The 21380-nt window shown below is 36.3% G+C and overlaps 2 protein-coding genes across 5 annotated transcripts in view; one reads left to right on the forward strand and one right to left on the reverse strand.

Moving 5' to 3' along the window:
* SLC16A14 (solute carrier family 16 member 14) overlaps nt 1-5239 on the forward strand; it is a 16214-nt gene extending 10975 nt beyond the window's left edge. For 3 of the 4 annotated variants that reach the window (XM_035334707.1, XM_035334708.1, XM_035334709.1), the window contains exon 7: nt 706-3213. In XM_035334707.1, the coding sequence (XP_035190598.1) occupies nt 706-854 (149 nt within the window). In that variant the 3' untranslated portion in view covers nt 855-3213. Of the gene's footprint in view, nt 1-705 lie in introns of all 4 variants that reach the window. The other variant, XM_035334710.1, reaches the window with a different exon arrangement.
* On the reverse strand, nt 5035-21155 carry FBXO36 (F-box protein 36). The gene is given in 5 exon segments (XM_035334775.1): nt 5035-5205; nt 8882-9054; nt 11239-11324; nt 11326-11345; nt 21039-21155. Coding segments are annotated over 5 exon segments (567 nt in total).
* Nucleotides 21156-21380: the final 225 nt, after the last annotated feature.

A 21380-nucleotide genomic window follows, 5' to 3' on the forward strand; every position in this document is an offset into this window, starting at 1 on the left:
GGTAAAAAAAAAAAAAAAGCTTCTGATCTTGAGATTACATGGCAATGCAGACAGAATTAAACGAGAGAATTTTGCTATTTTGGGTTCTCAAACCTTTCTGAAGTGATTTTAATGTATTTTTTTTTTTTTTTTCAAAGGAATTAAGGTTGGAATGAGAGTAATTGCAGTACCAAGACTTTCTTTTGAAAAGTCTTTTATCAGTACATGAGTCTTTGAGAAAGCTATTGGGAATGCACAAGGCACAGCATTCAGGCTAGCCTGCATGGCACAGTAGCAGTATTGGGCATTTTCCAAAGAAAAGAGTAGAGTGTAAAAAGTAATTGGTCTGGGACTCCAAAATGTCTAAAGTCAGAGCTGTTGTACTAATTTATGTGAAAAAGTACAGTTTTACAGTGAAGATTGCTCATATTGTTAGGATGGCACATAGCTAAACCATTTTAAGACTTCCATAACAATTAAATGAGGGGATAGGTATTGCAGTACTTTTGGGTTATGGTGAGTGAGTGAACAAGAGATTTTGTTAACACATTTCTGTTTGTAGTGTCTAGAGGAGAAGAAAACACTTTTTTTTTTTTTTTCTTGCAAATTGACTAAGGATTTGACTGAAATGTCAAGAAAGAAATGTGCGATAGCATTCATATACTCCAATACAATTAATCTTTTTGTCAGGCTTTGTGATGAACGTGTTTTGTCCTTATTTTGCAGGTTGGATCTATGACATCACACATAAATATGATTTTTCATTTTACATATGTGGCTTGCTGTACCTGGTGGGAATATTATTTTTATTTATTCAACCTTATATTGGAAAGAAACAACCACGAGAAAAGTCTACTGAAGAGGAACAAGTATAGAACAAATTTCAGACTTTTTTATAGAATTTATTTCTTTCCGTGTTTCTATTATATGGCAGTATAAAGCTGAAACCAACCACACTGAATTGTACTTAAGTGAAAAGAAAATGTGCTCTAAAATGCTAATAAATTATTAGAAATATGCTTTTAAAATGACTTAAGATCTTTTACTTCAAAACTAACAAATATAGAGAATAAAAGCACACTGACAGTCTTGTAAAATTGGATCAGTGCTAGAAACCTTTAACCTTAATTCTTTTAACTTTTCACCACTAACCATTGGTGAAACTCCACTGACTGCAGTGCAGTTACTCCTGATTTACACTAGTCCTACAATCAAATTTGATCAGGATACGAATGATTTATAAAAATCCTTCCTATTATGTATTCTATCTGATAAAAGATTAGTTAATAAATATTGGAAAATGACTGTATGTCTTACCTGGCTAGTGCTGCTGAAATGCTAGTATATACTTCAATTAATTCAATGTATTGAAATTTGCAATGCAAAGCTGAAGAAAAGTTCTTAGATTTTTCTGAAAGGATTCTCTACTTCAAGGTTTTTTAGTTTTAGCTTTAGTTTTTTTTTAATTTATTTTTATTTTTATTTCTATTTTTATATATCAACTGCATGATAAAGTAGCCATCCTCAATACATGGGCTGCATTATAAATGCTCTGACACTAAATGCACCTGAAGTAAAACAAACATAAAAGCAAATACAGAGAACTGACGGAAAATATTAATTTGATTCTTCTACAGAAATGATAAGCAGCAACATTTCTGATGATCTGTTCCACTAGTTGCACATGCATGAGTTGCCACATTGAGATAGAGCAATTTCTAATTTCAGATTCAACTACTTCAATAGTTATTCACAATTTATATTGATGTAACTGAGAATTTGTACCTGTGTATATACAGTCTTCTAGTTTTGCTTACGAGATTTAGCTATATTACTATGAACCACATCCAATGTCAATTGCCATAGTTGTATTAACTGACCTAAAGCTGCTGCTGATCATACCTCTATCAGGTACAGAGACACCTGAGATGAGAAAAAATACCTTCTGTATTTTTACAGGCATGCTTTGGAAAGTTAAACTTTGTCTGACTCGTTTGCAGTGTTTTAGAATACAGGAATAATTTACTTAAATGCACAATGGCTCCTTTATCATAAAAATACCTGGAAATTAAGAGAAAATTAAGAGAGAAAATCTTTTGTTATGGTATATCCAGGTTCTTAAGCCTGCCTTATGGTTTGATACCTTACAGTGGAAGCATCCCACCATGATTCCAAAGACTGGAGGATATTTCCAGAAGCAGTTTGAAGTTTCTGTCTGCTTTCTGGATGGGACAGGTAAAAGTATTAAAGAAACGGAGCTGGGCAAAATGGGCCAAATATAGTTTTAGAAAGAACTGGACTACAGCATGTTAAGTTTTGTTACAATTAATTTTAGAACAAAAATATTGAATTATGATCACTTGTGTTGCTGTATATGAGCACACCACGAACTGTCTAAGACTGGTCATGTTTTAGATGATTATTCACTAGAAAATCAGATAATGCAAAGCATGGAAGAACTAAGACAATGCAAAATATTTAAGGAAATTTTCTTAAACAATGTTAAGCATCTGGTAATCAATACAGAATATTTTGTATGATTCTACAAGACATCATACATCACAGCTTTGAGAGGTGAGGCTGATATTAATTTTCCTATATCAATTTTTTTTTTTTTTTCTTGCTAGCTTTATGAATATTTTTTCATGACAAATCAAGTTCTTGGTTTAAGACTAATACATGCTGCTAGAATTCAGGAACAAATGGTATTATTCACTTATATTGAAGAAATACTGGCACACAGTTCAGTATGAAAGATAGCACTATACAGACATTTTCTGTAGCTGCAAGGTTGGTTAAAAAAAGAGATCTGAGCCTCAAACCCCATTGTTCTGTATTGCAATTCACCAACTTAGTTGCACTTTTACAACTGTTGGCAGGGGCATGCTTTGAAATAGGTCACTGAAGTGAACAAAGTTAAACATAAAACCCTTAAGAAAAAACAAACTACGTTAAGATCAGTTCTCTGATACAATATTTATGGCCTGTAAAATTGTCATTACAACAACTGAGATGGCAGTGAACTGCAACATGTGGTGTGAACAAGCAGCCAGTAATTTCTTAAAATCAGCTTTTTTTGCTGGAGAAAATTTTCCTATGAAGTTCACTGACATCAGTTCTTTAGTTACAGGTTTAGTTACAGGTTTGTCTTGGTGTGAATGCTGCTACTAGCTTATCAGCTATCTTTCATTGGTGAAGGAGATATATTAAAGTGATGATTTACCTCATTTTTTTGAAAATTATGTACCTGTTATACTTAAAGCTTCACTTTGCCTTTAGTTAAAATCAACTTTGCATATTACTGTAATGAATAATATGTTGTTCACTTATATCTGCAACATTATCTTCTTATAGAAGTCCTTAATGGACTGTATAATGGAAATAAACTTACATTACCCAAAAATTCACTTTCTGTTCATTTACTGATTAAGTTAATTTCTTAAACATAAAAATGAGGATTCTCCTGAAAAATGTTTGTTCTCATTTCTGGTAACAGAAGGGACAGATACATGATTGTTTAAAGAGGCAGGAAGGCAGGCTGACAAATCAGAGTGAAATCAGGATTTTAAGAAATATTAACTCAGTCTATATTGGCTAGCATAGTTTCTGAACCTGAAACTGCCTAAATCTGTTTTGATGTCACAACTTAACAAAAAAGTAATTGGTGGTAAATTTACAGAAAGTGAGAATAAAGGGTCTGCTGCTTAGTAGCTCTGTTCACATGCCATATTTCTTAAAAACATCTCTAAAGCGAAGTTACCCTTTACAGTGTTTTATTACACAGAACAGAAATTTCATGAATACAGTATTTTATGCACATCAGAAAGTTTTTTCATTGTCCTGAAAGAAAATAGTCACAAGGAGGAAAGAATGTGTTAATTGTTTAATGTGAAAATTAAAAAAACTTAAAGAACTATAATCAACAAATTCTTCAAGAATATTGATATGTAGTTGTAGGACAAAATATTGTAAATATAAATTAACAATTATATTGTAAGAACTTAAACGCAGCTTTATAAAGATATAAAATTATACAGAAACACTATTTTTAATGAATTTACAAAATTCTTATTTAATACTTGACATTTAAAAAAAGTTGTAAACATACGCGTTTAAACACCCTTCAGATATTACACTTATATGAAAATACTGCAATCACTGTTTTTAATGCTCAGATCTTAAGTCTAATCAACGACAAATGGTGTCTTAATCAATCAGTACTTTCAGAGCAACAATACTTAGCCTCTTAATTAGTGAAGCTGATTGTTGTGGTAAGGCTATAATTCAGTAAAAACTGCTTTCAGTTTAAAGTACTCTTAACTAGCCATCGTTACAGTTTCATAAGATAGCAGATGTCTCCTATCAAGTATACAACTCCACCAATGGAAATCAAATACTCTTAGAAGTTCCTGCATCAGCAACATCAAGGAAAACTTCTGCCTCAAGGAAAACAAAACAAAACAAAACAAAACATGATTTTGATGGATTGTGCAGGATGAGGAGGATGAGGAAGACCATTTGATTGATACCCTCAGTCACCAAAGAAGATTCTTCCTGTTGAAAAAATGATTATTTGCTTGAAATTTAGATAATAATTTAAAATAATTCAAAATACATCAAACTCTGGAACTAGCTACATGTTACGCACCCATAACTGTTGAAAATTTACCATGGTGGACAGGAAAATCCTCGGCATTCACCATCCACTTTTGTAGGACAACAAGATTGCTGACTCTCTGCCCTATTCTGTATAGGTAATGATACAAAACAAAATACAGAAGTCAGAAGGATGAAGTACAAAGGAACCACCACCTCTTCTATTGTTAGTATCTTACAACGCTGCGGATAATACAATTTCAGGATGTCTAATATGTTAAAGGTTGTATTATTTACGTGTTGCTTCTAGTAAGACGTTTTGTTGTTACTCTTTTAATCCTTTAATTTGCTTTCTCTAATAAGGAAGAAAAGTCAGCACGTATGACCTGACAAATAGCAAGCCCACACCTTACAATGGTTATGTCGATGAAAAATGCATCTTTACTCAGCTTCTTGGTTTTAAGCATCTTGTTTTTGCCTCCTCCTTCAGAGCTGCAGCCGTAGCTGAATTCTGTTTGTGGAGAAAAAATGTTTCCAGCCCATTTCCAGTGCAAGTTCTTTCATTTCAGGTGTAATTGTATCATACAAGTTCTCCACAATTTTTTCGCATCGTGCACTATTGTTACATATCTAGTTGTAAGAGAAAGTAAAAGGCCTGAATTCATCATTTGGCTTATGCGTTCCTAAGTGACCGTTTTATTGGCACAAAATGTGGTCAGACGACACAGCCACCAAATACGGAGGTCACTCTCAGTGTAAGCTGCTCGCCTGCTGTCTTGGAAGATGCAGCATTAGGCAAAACTCACAACGATGTCAGTGGAAGTTTTGCCCAGTGTTGTTGACACAAGATATGACACTCTCCTGTGAAACACGTGGGAAGTTTCATTTAGTATGACATCAAAGGCCTCTCTGTGACACTACAAACAGGGCAGATGTAATGCCACAAACTTTCCTGGTATGTAATTCATACGGCCCCACTGAAATCTGTGCAGCTCTGTAAGTTTACACTGAAAAATTTGGCAGGATGTAGAAGACAAATCGCAAATACAAACTTGTTTTATGGTAAGTAAAAGGAGCCAAATGCATTTGTTCCTGGTCCTATTCACAATTGCATTTGGACTTATTACAGAAACACACTTTCAGAAGCCTTAAGCGATTAAGTCTATTCCTCAGGAGATGTTTCCCCCTTTCAGAATGACTCCATAAACAGAATTGTGCGGAAATGTTACATTTTAAAGAGGAAGAAAACACGTTGTCAAGTGTTCTTTAAATTTCTGCTACCTTTCCCTAACCATTCTCCTGCTCCTGTGAGAAGCAGACAGCGTTAAGTTAACAACAGCGGGCCAGGTTTGGTTTCGGGACAGCGGCATTTCGAGGCGCCCCGATCCTGTCAGCACCCACCCAGGGCCCGGCCGGCGGGCACGGCGCTGCCCCGGCTGCCGCCCGCGCCGGGCCCCGGGCTCCCCCTGGCGGGAGCAGCCGCCGGCAGCCCGCGGCGGCTTGCACCTGGGGCTGGGGCCTTCAGGAGGGCTTCTGCCTGCTCGGGCCGTCTAAAGGTCCTCTACAAAATAAATTGAGTCCTAGCCCGGGCTTCCGCCGGGAGACACGTGAGCTGAGAGGCCTCTGAAAGCGCTTTTGGAAAACTCGGTCGGTGCCTGAGCGGTGGTGGCCAACGCAGGGCCTCCGTGCATCGTCTGTTTGAAATGAGCTGCTTCTGCGTTACTTAGAAGTAAGTAGTACCTAGGGGAAAGCTGAGGCACTTTGAAACACGTATTGGGTACCCTGGAGAGTCGAATTTATGCTTGGAACTACACAGTGAGAGGAAAAATGGTGCCACGGTTTGGGTAACAAAGACCGCTGCTCGGTTCAGCCTGTGAGGATGTGTCGTACGGGATGGAAGCGCGGAGCCTCTGACGCTCAGCTTTTCAATCCTGAGTGCTGAGACTGTCCCTTAACACCTCCCATCCTCAGGGCTCAGCAGCAAAGCAGGACACCGGCAGGAGCCTGCTTCTTGGCCAAAGGCGGTGGGGGTCAGGACACCACTGCTTATGACAAACCCAAGGTTGGCACGGCAGCCACATCTTCCTTCCATCCTTCCTGTGCAGACAGTATGCCTGCTGCAAAAGCCTCCAGAATTTCTTTTCATTTTCCACCTTCCCTAATCTTTTTAATTGTAATAACAATTTGATGTCTTTATGCTAGAGTACATGTAACTTTGGTATACTGTTTTCCCCCCTATTTGAAAATCTGAACATGCTATTTCATAATTCCATACAGAACAGCACTCCAACCTGCACATAAATTAGTCTGGAATTAAAACTCATACCATTGGGACAAGTTTTTAATTTTTAAAAAATACTGCTCAAATGAGGGAATCAGAGCATGCCACTTGTTATAGGTTATTTCTTTGTGCCAAAATTTTTACTATTATGCAAGTTAATACTTTTTAGGATTTTTGTAAGTTGCAGAACATCCAAGGCTTTATGTTAAACTAATGAAAAGTTTATGGCCCTCCACAGTACCTAATCCTACTCTACTACATGCTCTGCAATTGACAGATACATATTAATAAATAACAACATAACTTCTGTCCATTCTCTTCCTCTCCTTTAACTTTTATTGTCTCATCCTTTACTTGTCGTTACCCAGACCCAGAATCAACCCTTTTATCCTGACACTGAAGTAAAGACCTGAATTCAGCAAGCTTATCTACCTCAATCTGCCCTTCATCTCTAAATTCATGACATGCACTCTATTCTTGGCAATTTCTTCTGCACTGCCTGTACACTGCCTTGTATTTTTTGTGCTCACTTGCACTCAATAAACTCACACTCACTAAAGAACCTGTAATGTCTTTGCAGCCATACCATAGGAACAGCTGTACAGCCACATCTTCCTGAACTATCAGCAGTCTTTCAGAGAACTTCTCTTGAGCTACATAGACTCAAAGTAATAAAAAGCCTGTGAGTAACCTCAGCCTGGCACAATTTGGAGTCAGTACTCTGTACCAGAGACATGTCCTGTTCTCCATACTAAAAGGTCAATCTGTCTCTCTGAAGCCTCTCCAGGAGCATCTAGCTGTCACATCAGTTTCACGATGACTAAACCCGTTTTTATCTTCCTCCTAAGGTCTCACCATTACTTATGCTTTCAGTAACTGTAAAACCCATAACTTGACAGGCTTCATTCTAGGTTCCTACAGCACCCCTGGGGATAAGAATCAAGTTATTTTTCTCTTTAATATGCTTATCTTCCTATTTATCATAAGCTAAAACCTTTTCCCCCCTCCTACCTGAGTTTCTGCAGCAGCCTTTTCTCTGACTTTGACTTGGATAGCAAATGCAATTTTAAGACATTCAGAGCTGCAAAAATAATCTTCCTAGATCATGGCTCTAAATATATTATTTTTCCATCCTTCCAATTACCTGTTGCTGCACTGAGCAAGAAGTTGGAAAGAGTGACCTCTCAAAGACCCTTCCAACCCAACCTACGTTGTCCTATGATTTTTCTCTTTTTGCACCAACAAATTGTTCCTCATTCTTCTGGGACTTCCAGGCTCTCTTCCCCTATTTGCTCTCCCTCATTCAGCATTGAGAGTCTACCCTTAGCTCCAATGAGCCAATAGTGACAACCCCTGTTGTTTACCGTTCAAATTTCCAATTCAGCATGTTCGTACTATTTCCCATACTCTCCTGATACTTGGAAATAGATTCCAAGCAAGCTAGCAAGCACAATGTCATTTCTTTCTCATCCTGCACTTCTTAAAGCTCCTTGATGCAAGGTCTACAAAAATCTTGAAAAAAAAATCTCTTTCCTTGTGCTCCTGTATTTATTCAGAATTGTAGGTCTTTTGCTAAAGATCTCTAGCAATGGCAATGATTTGTTGTTTGTTAATGAGTCTAGCATAAGGGAATCCTGGTCTGTGGTTCGAGTTCATAGACATTACAGTGATACAGATCATAATACAAAGCATAGCTTTTACATTTCAAATACTTAATCCTGAAGTTGTGCATAGCGCCCAACCATGAGTTACAGTGATATTATCTGGATTGTTGCATTCATTATATGTAACAAAAAGCTTGCAGGATAAGCACCATTTCTCTAACAGCTTCAGATCTAGTTTTCATCCTTCATGTTCAGTTGTTTGTGTACAGATGATTATTGCATTGACACAGACTTAAAGTGAAGTAGACAGATTGATGATTACATTAAATATGAGACGTTACAAAGACAACATACTGCACGACAAAGCTAAAATTTTAAAATATATTTATATATATATGTGTGTGTGTATATATATATTTACCATTTCAAATCTGCATGAAACTTGAGAAAGTCTGGCAATATCTTCAAGTTCCAGAAAGGAAATGATGTCCAGGAGCAATGGGACAGGAAGCCGATCCAGGAAGTCGTATTTACCTCGGCACAGATTGAGGACATGTTCCAGAACTTTTGCACCAAACAGTACAGTAACTTGAACTGTGATTTAAAATAAAAAAACAAGAGACAACAGATTTCTAAACGCCTGAAATTTCTTCCCAATAATCTCACATTATTCACATAAACAATAATAATAATAATAAAATCAGCTTTTTTTTAATATATATATTTTTAAATCTAATACTAAATATTAGCAATAGGTAACATTTTCAATTCATATTGAGGGTTTGAGGGTTACCAGTGACTACAGCTTACGCAGTAAAACATGGCTATTGTTAAAAAAAAATAGAAAAAAAAATAATAACCCCCCCCCGTACATAGAGCAAACTCATTTCAGCTGAGAAACATTAAAACAGCAGCAAAGCTGAACTGAAACTTGCCCAGATCCATTTTGCCCACTTGTCCACATAGATATGTATATATTTACATAAAATCTGTGCTATTTATGCAAGAGGATGTTACTAAAAGAACTGAAAAATTACTTTAGCTGCATGCTTTGGGGAAAATAATGATGGCTCTGACATGAAAAGTCCCTCCAGTTCTGCTTCTTATCTTGCATAAAACCATTAACATAAAATTGAGGACCATCATCCTCCAAAGTGACATGACATTTTTTTTTTGACTTACTTGCATTGAGATCCAGTACAACACCAAATTCTTTTTCTATAGATCTGCTACTTAATGAGCTTCTTCCCATTCTGCATGCATACAGTTGATTATTTCTGCTTCAGTTTCCAACTTGGAACTTGTTGTTTAGAATTTAACCGTTTCTAGATCATTTATCTAATTTATCAACTTGTTTTAAAATCTCTTTCTATATATTAATAATGTGACGTAGTTTGGCTATTTTATAAATATATTTAGCTGTATTTATATTGATTTATATATGTGTCTGCCAACTAATGTAGACCTTACAATGGAAGTTACTCCAGAACTCCAGGTTTTCTGTAAGATTTTCATCCTAAGAGTGCTGCATACTACTTGATGACTTGTACTCTTTGTTCATTCATCCAGAAATTTAGACCTCTCTTCTCTTGGCCTACACTACCATGAATTATTTTTCCTTCCTTGTAAAACTATAATGACAATCTAGACATACACAAAATCTTGCTCTTATCTCTTGCTTTATCGAGGTTACGAGAAGAAATATATATCTTGAACTTCACTATCCAAAAAGGAAAAAAAAAAATCAAAACAAAGATGGATAAGTTAATGTTCATTCTAAAATGTTTACTTCAATTTTCCGTCGGATACTTCAAATGCTTGTATAGGATATTGATTAAATGTTCCATTTCCATGGGGTCTATTCTTCCTAACCCCACTAGAAATAATTTAAACTTAGAAAACAAAACAAAATTTCTCAAAAAAATGAATTAATCTGTGAATACTCAGATGAGGAGCAGGTTGACTCCCCTAGCAGGAATCAAAAAGGAGGTGTGAAAATATCTGATTGTGTGGAATGGCAACAGCTATGGTTGGAAATGATATCAATATGACAATACAGCAGCTGAACAAAATAAAATATCTGTATTTTACGTTAAAATTTTACCAAAAAACAATAGGAAATCCCCACGCATAATTTTAAATGCAATTTTAGAAAAAGGAAGAAATGACTAAATGTTTGGAAGGAATAGCAGCTGTGGCTTTCAATACTTCCTACAGGATACAAAACCTCTGAATAATCCCATCAACAGAGACTTTTCAGCTGTTTATTATCTTTCTGGTTTCCAGGCTTTGGAAAACAGCTCTATACGTTTACATTTTGAGGTTTATTTAGTAGCATCCCCACTGCCTTTCTATATTTGGCTGTATATTCCTAAGCTCATCTAACACCCGTTGCACTCGGTGTAGAACAGCTTGGGAATCCACGTAGCTCAAGACATGGCCATATAAATAAGCATGCTGGCACAGAGCACTATAAGGAGCTACCTAGCTATTAACAATAAAAATGTTTCTTTCTGGCCTATTTTTGCTGCTAATATCTCTGTCATTTGTTCGTTAATGAAACTATCAGTGTTGCTAGGATTTATTCTGTATTTAAAGTTACTGCTATGTCTTTTCTGTTTTCCTACTCTTCCTCCATTAATCTATATTAATGAATTCACATACAAAAGCCTGTTAGCCAAAGCAATCACATCTTTCATTAAAGTTATTACAGATCCTTATTGCTAGATTATTCCATTATATGCCACAGCAAATTTGTAATTATTTTTATTGTCTTACTATGAAGAGATGAATCACTCAAAAAATGCTCCTGGGATTCTTTAATTTCTCTAGGTTTTGACTCACAGGATTTATTCCTGAGAGATCTTCCACCACCTGAAAATTACCTACAACTGGGGAAGAAAAAGAAAAAAAAACAAGAAGAAATGAATAAAGCTCCATGAGATAAAGACTTTACTAGGATTCAGGATTCCAGTTATGTAATTATTTCTGCATTCCCAAAACAAAGTTATCATAAGGGATCAGGCCATGGTTTCATTACCAACGGCCTTACAACATGCTTCAAAGGAAAATAAATATCCCATAACGCATCTAGACAAGTGTGAAATGTTTTTACACACAAAGAATTTTTTTCCAATCCCTGAATGCAAATTGCTTGTAGAAATTAAAACACCTCAACCTGCAAAACGATGAAAAATCTTTTTATTTTTCATTTAGTGGCAGAAATACAATTGATCAGACATTAAATTAGGTCATTAAGTAGAAATACCCATTCAACTGTTCAAGCATTCAACAGTGACAGCATTAAAGGTTGAATTGTTGTTTTTACATCTTGTCAAAATTAACAGGACAGTTCAAGCGTCAGCACTCAGACTGCCTGAAAACTCAGGAAAAAGCTCTATAGAAGTACACATTTAACTCATGTTCTCAGAGTTAGAAAAAGAAAAGATTACAAACCTTTTTTTTCTTTACGAAATACAGCTGAGACAAAAGATAATATAATATGCCTAGTGAATTATTTAGCCATGAAATGGTGGGGAACAAGTGGCCCTGGATATCAGGAATTTTCCCCCAAGATCTCTTCAAACATCACATATATGCTTGAACAGTGTCAGCTTCTAATATCTGCTTTTGTTTTGTTGATGTCACAGCTGGGTCTACAGGAAAGTCAAGTGTCTTTCTTCACATAAGTTGCCGGAAAAGATCATGATACAAGCTAGAAGTTGGACTCAGTTGCTGCTGTGGCAAGGTTGGAAAAAAAAAAGTAGTCTTACAAGTATTAAATCTGTTTTATTTGCTTCCATTTGCTTGATACAAGTCAGGATTTTACACTGGTATATGTATAAATAGACTCCTGACACACAGAGGTAAATGGTTTGTTTTATATACACATATGCATGTTTTCTAGTGTACACATCACTGATATTCCTATTTGTCAATCTGTAAATTCTTATTATTTTTTTTTCTACCAGCATCTAGAACAGGAAAATTAAAAGCAAGTGTTGGCTTAACTATCAATAAGCCACAGAGAACTACTCACATTTACTGACTGAAGAATGCAGTTAAACTTCCCACTATGAATCTTAGACATGACAACAGTGGGCTACATCTAACATGAAATTTAACTTCAGATCTCTCCAGTATTTCAGTGTCAATGTATAGGATTTGCAAATTGAAAATAATTAAATATCTGTAACTCCCAATAAGTTGAATTCACTTTCATTATTAAACTTTCAAATTAAAGCTCAGATTCCAAACTAGTCTGCCAAGGCAGGCCCACACAAATCATTTCTCTATTTTTTAAGTCTTGCTCGTATCCTATTGATATCTCATATACAGTAACAGCCTAACATGTACTTTTGAGTATCAAATATAGCCAGCTATAATTCATCATTTTCATGTTTCTTGTGGATAGCGTATCATTATAGGGGGGGATTAGAATTACTAAATCATCTTTCAGATAGCAAAGTCATAAAATAGCTTCAATTAACTCCCAGACTTATCAATGATATTCTGCTAAAATAACTCTTATTATGGGAATAAGAGAACAAACATCCTACCAGGTTGCCCATCCTATTTTACAGTGACACACACAACCTTTATTCTTTTACAACTAAACAGTTGCCTCTGAAGGAGAAAAATACATTTATCCAATCTGCATTTAAAATTTAGTATGCAAACATTTTAAAATAGCTAACGTTTTTATACCATACACATACAGTATCGACTACCACTTCGCTAAAATCATGTCACTTAAGATACTAGCTGTAATATGAGACTTCAATGCAAACAGGGATTATGAACTGCTTGTCATTGCTTCAATGATGATCCTAGTACCTGGGAAGGCTTCAGAACTAGTACGTTTGTAGCCCTCCACAGGGATAATGACAGCAGACTGCTGTACTGTACTTCTGACAGCTCTTTTTATCTCTAGCAGTGTAGGAAGAATCAGCACGTGAGGCTACTTCCATGCTTATTTGTGGAAGACAGTAGGTGAGAACAAGGACAGAACAAAACTGATACACAAATGGAGAAATAAAAGGCATCTTTCTTCATGTTCCTCAGCTTGCATACCCTTCAAAATGGTATGCAAGAAACAGGGAAGAATCATTGCTAAAGGAGAAAAGAAAACTGCTTAACACGCTTTCTCTTGATCTTTTTTTCGTATTGTTGAAAGTGCCATTTATTTAAAAACAACAAGAAAAACAAAACTACCACCAAAACAGACAACCACCATTACGCTCAAGCAAGCAAACTAAAAATTCAAGACCCCTTCCTGGAACGGAAATAGCAAGTGTAACCAAAAAAGAAAGTAGTGCCTCCACCCCCAAACCTCGTGCCAAAAATTATTAATGATGATGATACTTTTCAACTTTTGAACTTTAACACCTACTGACATTCTTGATTCATCTTCTGTATAACCTTACAGATTTAGCTATGCACTACGCTAGAAGTCTAATTCATTAAAGAAATCATGTTGCACAACAGATTACAATTTGTTATGATTTATTATAAAATACATTAAAACTTCTCAGTCTAGGATGTATAGTGGAATAGAATTAAGTATACATAGATAACAGATGCTTGCCTAAATTCTGCGCTGGCGTTAACAAGACAAACTTTCCTAGGTAGTGTAAATGTATATTTTTTATTATTGTGTATGAGTATTTATACATAATATAGGTTTATATATATACACACAAGTGTACAATAAAGTATTTCAAACAGAGAGAGAGAATAAACCATTAAATGAGATTTTAACTTCATACAATCCAGCCCTGAAATGGAACACTTAAGTCAATACCTTTATAAAATAAATATCTGTCATATTTTTAAAGCAATTCCACTAGATGTTCTAACATGCTTACAAAACTTTATCATACAATTATAAATTACAAAGCATTTTAATACTAACTGAAATATGCCAACACTTCAAAATTACAAAATTAAATAGCTCAGTAACCTCTGATCTTCGTCACTGTTGTACCGAGGAGCACAATGCTACACAACTGTGTGTCAGAATAGGAACACCAGGCCAACACACAGAAGAAGAGAAAAGGCAAAATATTTAAGTAGTTATATAAACACCACAATGCATTTCTAGACATTTTTTGATTCACAGTGGAACAAGCTGTCAAAACCAGTATTCTATTTAAAAACTTTCTTATGTACACAGGACATACTATAGTTACCTTGATAATTTGCTGGCACATAAGCTATTTCAAAGATAATATTGCATAATTTTGTAATGCTCATCAATTTTGCATAGATTAAAAAGAGGAAGGAATGGAAGGTATTACTAGTGCATCCTGGTTACCATGGACACATTTCATTCTCAATGTTATTTGGAGGCTCAAGTGTTAAAGCAGCTGAATACCACATTGCTAACTCTGCTGACATTTCTTCATGAAAAAGAGATAAGAAACAACGAGCAGAACCAAAACCAGAGAACAGCAGCACCCGACCGAGGCTTTGGGTAAAAAGTCTGAGCAATTTTTTTTAACCAATTAAAATATTTAAGTGATAAATTAGCAACAAATTAATTATTATGGAAATATCTATTGTCATAATTAATTTGGATAGTAGATTATTAGTAGTGCTATTTACATTGCATGAAGAAAATATTTGAAGTTTGTCATATGGTAAGCCATCTTTTCAGGCCATTTTTCAGCCATCTTTTTAAGGACTTGACCTTCCCTTAATTTAATCTATATCTGAAGTTACAGAAATACAGACTCATACAATATAATGAGAAAGTTTAATGAGAAAGCTCTGGGTGATGCTGAAGAAAGCCAGTTGGTGTGAGATATGAAGTCCTATCATAAAGGCACATAAATGACAAACTCCCCTTCCCCCCCCCAGTTAACATTTTTAGGATTTCAGAGTTCTCCAGACTCAGCTTTCTCCTTTGCTTAACAAAACCAATAACTCAAAATTTCATTTCTCAGATTACAGGTTATATAGAGATTAATTATCCCCATTGTTCTCTTAAATTGTTCCAATTAAAAAAATTAAATACTCATTTGAGGAGGAAGGTGATTCCAGAATCTAGGAAATAGTGCTTGGTGAGACTTAAAAGATCTAGATTCAATTATTTTCCTGTCCCAGATGAATGGCCTAAATACCCAGACTTTCTTTTTAGTCATGTATTTGTGACTGCAATCCATCCAAATTCTCATTTCCCCATGCAGTGAAGGAGCCACGTGTCCTCTACTAAAAAGAAAAAACATTTGCATTCTCAGTTAGTGACTTCTCTCCGTATCTTAGAAATTCACAGCGAAACCAGCATGACAATATTCCTAGATCTTTTGCTAGAGTAAATACAAAAAGGGTCTGAATTGCAGTAAGTTTTTGAGATAAAAAGATCACTGAATAGCTAAGTTTGGATGGACTTCTGGAGATAATTAGCTCACCCCCTCTACTAAAATCTAGGTTGCTCAGCAGTGCCCAGCTGGATTTTGAACATCTCCAAGCATGGACAGTTCAAATCTTTTCTGGGAAACCTGTTCAAATATTTGACTATACCCACAGTAATAAATTGAAACACAAGAAATTTCACTGAAAGATAAGAAATAACTTTGTTCTCATTGCCTCTTGTCCTGTCACTGGAAACCAGTGAGAAGAGTCATGTTCCGTCTTCTTTCCTCCCTCCCATCAGCTGCCTGTACACGGGGCTCAGGCCCCTCGGAGCCTTGTCTTCTATGTGCTAAAGAACTCCTACTGCCTCAGCCTCTCTTTGTATGACAGATGCTTCAATCTCTTAATCATCTGAATAGCACTTCACTGGTCTAGCTCCGGAATGTCCATGTCTGTCCTGTACTACGAAGCTCAGCACTGGGTGTGCTGCTCCAGAAGTGGTCTCCCCAGTGCTGAGTGGAGGGCAAGGACCACCTGCCTTGACCTACAGGGAATGCTTTTCCTAATGCAGCCCAGGACACAGCTGGCCCTCTATGCTGCAAAGTTACATTGCTGCCCTGTGGTCATCATGACCCTAAGGACCTTTTCTGCAGAGGCCAGGCAATCGCCAGCCTCTACTGAGACATGTGGTTACGCTTCTCTCTCCCATTGAACTCCAACAGATCCTCATCAGCCCATATAACCAATCTGTCAAGGTCCCTCCGAATGGTGTGGCACAACCTGGCACATCAGCCACTCCTCCTGCTTTCTATCTTCCGCAAACTTGCTGAAGGTGCACTCTGTCTGATGATCCAGGTCATTAATGAAGAGTTAAGCTCGAGGGGCCCCAGTCAGTTTTGCCCTCTAGCTACGCTACTACTGAATGCTCAAAAGTGTTCCACTCTACCAACAGTGATTAACGTTATCTTTGCGTGCCTCAGTCCTGAGCAAGTTTGAGGCCCCTTTTGGTCTCTATAGTAAATAAAAGATGTTCTGAATGTCGGTCTTGCTGTGTGGAGCTTTTTGGCAACTGTGATCACCTCAGGACACTTACCTGAAAATCCAGATTTTTGCCTGACCATGCTTCTGTAATACCTAGAGATGGTCAGGTCCAGGCCCAGCTAGCTATTTCACTCCCTTGTAAATATAAGAATATGAAGGTAAAGCAAAAATTAGTTTGCACTAAACTATTAGCTACACAGCATACAATTCACCAGTACTATTCTGAAAGTGACTAATGCTCATATCTGTTTACATCATTTGTTCATTTACCAATTAAAATGTTAATAATACAAGACTCCTTAACACGCTGTCACTCTAGATCTCTGACTCCTTAGTTATTCTGATGTTACATAGCTTAAAAACTGGAATTATGTTTTAATGAACATACTGGTGAGTCTTGTAAGACGCTGACAGAAAAATCCAGATCTGTAGGAGACCCATAAGAGGAAAATATTAAGAAGACTATCTCAATAGAGCGATATTTAACTGTACTTGTCCCAGTGGATATCAATGAAAACAGTTGTAACTGATGGGGATAAAATACACTAAGTTAAACAATCTCAGCAACAAGACCAACCTCCCTCCTAACTACACTACTTTAATAGAAAAACTTAGCATGTTCACTAATTAAATTAAGTCTCCAACTGTGCTAGGCTGGTGAGCAGGCAAGCTTTTATTGCTGCTATAGTCACTTCGTAAAAATTTTTACTGTCTGACTGGTTACTCAAGGACAATGTCCCCACTTGTCTTCTGACTAATTAAGCAGTATAAGTATTGCTACTTGTATGTATTTATGCCTTCTGCCATTTATAACAGGTTTCTATTAAAAAGGTCAGTACTCTAGTTCCAGACAGTAATCAATAAAGAGAAGTGCACATAAATATGGATTTTAATATTTGCATAAGAAAAGTAGTTCTTGTAAGCTAGCAACAATTTAAAGACTGGTTGATGCAGATTAAACGACCACCTTTAACCATTATTTCTTCTTAATATATTTGAATTCACATGTAATAAAACTCCTCCGTTTATTGAAATATATTGAATAAATTCAAGTTAAAACCAGAACATTAACATAACTTATATAAGTTATAAATAAGTTATAAGTTATATAAATCACACAAAAAGTGATCTACATCTGCATGCAACAGCACAAGCATTCAGCAAAATGAAATTAAACCTAATACATGCACAGATGCCATTCCGCATTTCATGCATGCATAGTATGAAATCAAAGAGGTCTGAGTTGACACCTGTTACATGTAGGAAATTGGATGCTTTTGCTGTTTTTCTGGCAAATTATTACCCATTTTGCAAATTTAAAGTAGGGTTTGTAACACCAATGTTTCATTTGACAATTGCTACAAAAGATCTGTTTGCATTTGCTATAGTCCAGGAAGTTATAGATCACTGATTTGTTGTCTACACTGATAGGATCACAGTGTACGGGATAGTAGTTTCCTTCTCACGCCCACTCAGTAGCAACAAAAACCACCCCAAAATCAAGTCTCTCTGGCACTTATTAGATATAGTGTAGTTTTCCAGTTTTCTATCACATGTCCAGTTCATCTATACCAAAGATTTTCAAGTGTTAAACCTAATGTGCTGTGCTACAGAGACATATAAAGGAAAGAAAAACAAAACCAAGAACTTTCTCAGACCACCAGACTAAAATTTTGAACAACTTGAAACTGTGGATTCTTCTCAGTATCATGATAGTTATTAATACATTAGCACTGTAAAAAAAGGTTGGTATGATTTTGTTGGTGATAATGCTACCAAAATTCTGTATCAAATAAATAATACAGTATTTCAGAGTTTAAATTTAATATTGATCTTCATAATGGATTCACCGTTGAATTTGTGTATACATACTGCCGTGGCCTCTGAGAAATCTTCTTCCTAATTCATTCATGCAAGTATTTGTTAATAGCATTTTGGTGGTGCATTATCACTGCTTTGTTCTCACTGTACTTCTACCAGTGGAGATATTTTTCCAGATTACAGTAATTAAAGGTGAGCAAGCTTATAATTTAAGTTATAAATCATAAAGGAGTATAAGTAATGTAATAGTTAGAGGCAATGCAATTCCACATCCCTCCCTCCCCTGCTTCTGCTTTTGTTTTGGAGGGGAAAAAAATATTACCATTAATAGCAAGGAAATATAAGAACAATTTAGTTTCCAAACAAATAAAGCAGTGATGGCAGTAGAGTAAAGCCTTAAAGACAACAGCATATGGAAGGAAAGATGACTTCCTGGTCTAAAAGCAAGCAGTTTTCTGAGCTGCTATTAACAAATATTTTGAGTGGATGGAGAAAAGAAATGTCAAAATTCCAAAATTTCATATGTAGCAACTACAAAGCTGTTGCTTTTTCCTCCACTTCACTCATCTATTCAAAAACATCAAGCCACTTCAGCTAAGGAATTAGGGTTGTGCATGTGCATGAGTGCCAAAGGCTGCCACTTAAAGCATACAAAATACATTTTAGTAAAATACAGAAAAATCAGAGAACAGCTTGGGTTGGAAGGGACCTTAAAGATCATCTAGTTCCAACCCCCCTGCCATGGGCAGGGATGCCACCTACTAGATCAGGTAGAAAGTGGTAATAAAAAGCTGGAAGGAAGAGGTAATAATAGAAATATAACAGAAGGAAGAGGTAATAAAAAGCTTGGATTTTTATTTATTTATTTATTCAGGGAATGCAGAAGTTGTTAAGTCTGTACAAGTCTGCTGCCTTGACATTGTCTCTTTCCTTCCCCTCACATTCCTCTTTTATTCCTATATCAGTAGTTTTCCTCATCTGTTTTCCCAGAACTTGCAGGGAAATAAAGAAGTATATAAAATAACAATAATAATAAATAAATGAAAATACACAAAAAAGCACAAACACAAAACACAGATGCTTACAGCACAGGTGCACTGGAGGCTAACTTATTCCCTCATACAGACCTCTGCACACGGATCAGAGGAAACAATACAAAATCAGGACAATGAGAGATGAAAAAAAGGGAGGGGGTATGTGCTGAGAGGAAAGCAGCACTATCAGAGGGAATAAAGAATGACTCTTGAGGATCAGAGTCTGCAATTATGAGCATGATACTTGCCATTTATTAACGTGATTAAACAGGCAGACCTAGATAAGACCACCACAAAGAGATTATTCCACTATTTAACAGAACAAAGGATGCTAGCTAAGTGTGAGACCTAACATTCCTTTCCAGATGGATAAGGCACTGACAGGTTTTATTTGAAGCAGTCTCTTTCAGTTTCCTCCTTCTTACTTCAGTTTCAAGGTCTCTTTGTTAAATTTCAGGTCTAGTCTATGCTTTAAATGTTGCTCTTCTCCTCTTCCTCCTCCCCCTTCCCCCCCTTTCCATTAAAGAGCCAAATAATGGAACAGTTGGACTCCCTGCTTTGTGTATAAAAGTCCTGGAGTACAGCAGTGTTACAATGCAAAGTCCTTTTCTAGGGAATCTGCATCTCCTTTAGCAGAGCCTGTGAATATAACTGGCAATCCTTTTTATTACAGATGAAGTCTTAGTTCAACCATCTCATTGCCCCTTTCGCAGATATGTATCATCCTGAATTGTCTGCAGTCACTCTCACCTACTCTCTGCTGAAAACTGCCTTCGTACGTTATGTGGCCAGCTCACTTTCAGCACCAACATCTCTTCCTCTAAACTCTGAGAAACACTTACTGCATTGGCCCCCAAAATCCCATCACACTTTTTAAGAACAAACGCTCTCAGCGTGTTTTTCAAGGTTCCCTTGCTGTCTATTTACACCTTTAACTCCATCTGATCAAATGATGGGGGCACTAAAGAGTCCATCACATTGTGCAAGCATTCTGATACACTTGATTACTACCTGTGTCTCTGGTTCTCCAGAAACAGTTGTGGTGACAAATATGCCCTTTTTCTCAATTATTAACTCAGTACCAAAGGCAGGATGCTCTCAAAAAAATTCTGTTCTTCAAGCACTGCTTTTGTTCAGTCCAACTCTATCTATTATTATTTTTAACATGAAATTGACGCTACCTGTAGGTTTCAGAGTTATTGGAAATTGCATAGAAAGGAATTATTGCACAATTCAGCTTTAGCACCAACTTAGCTCACGCTGAAATCTATCCTTTCATTATCAGTTGTCATGATAAGTAGATATGTATGTATATTAAAAACATACATTGCATTTCCTGCCACAAGTATCTGCCTGCTCTTTTGATACTTCCCAGCTACACAGCTTCTCTTGCCTGCAGTCCCCATCTGTTGCCATTCCTTTCACTGTATTGTTCACTGTCATCCTATTATGCTATTTAGAACTCTAGCTTCAGACACTGTTTTAGGTTTCTGCTTCTACAATATTATTTTGTCTTTTTCAACACACGACTAATAATTTCACTGTGCACCGACTTCTAGTGCTTTCCTATGGGTACTACAATTCTCCAGAAAATGTATCTAATTCAGGTTTCATCCAGCAAATGACATTTACCCTGGCTGTGCCCACTGCACAATTTTAATTTAATTT

Source organism: Oxyura jamaicensis, chromosome 9 (genome assembly GCF_011077185.1).
Source record: "Oxyura jamaicensis isolate SHBP4307 breed ruddy duck chromosome 9, BPBGC_Ojam_1.0, whole genome shotgun sequence".
Classification (NCBI taxonomy): Eukaryota; Metazoa; Chordata; class Aves; order Anseriformes; family Anatidae; genus Oxyura; species Oxyura jamaicensis.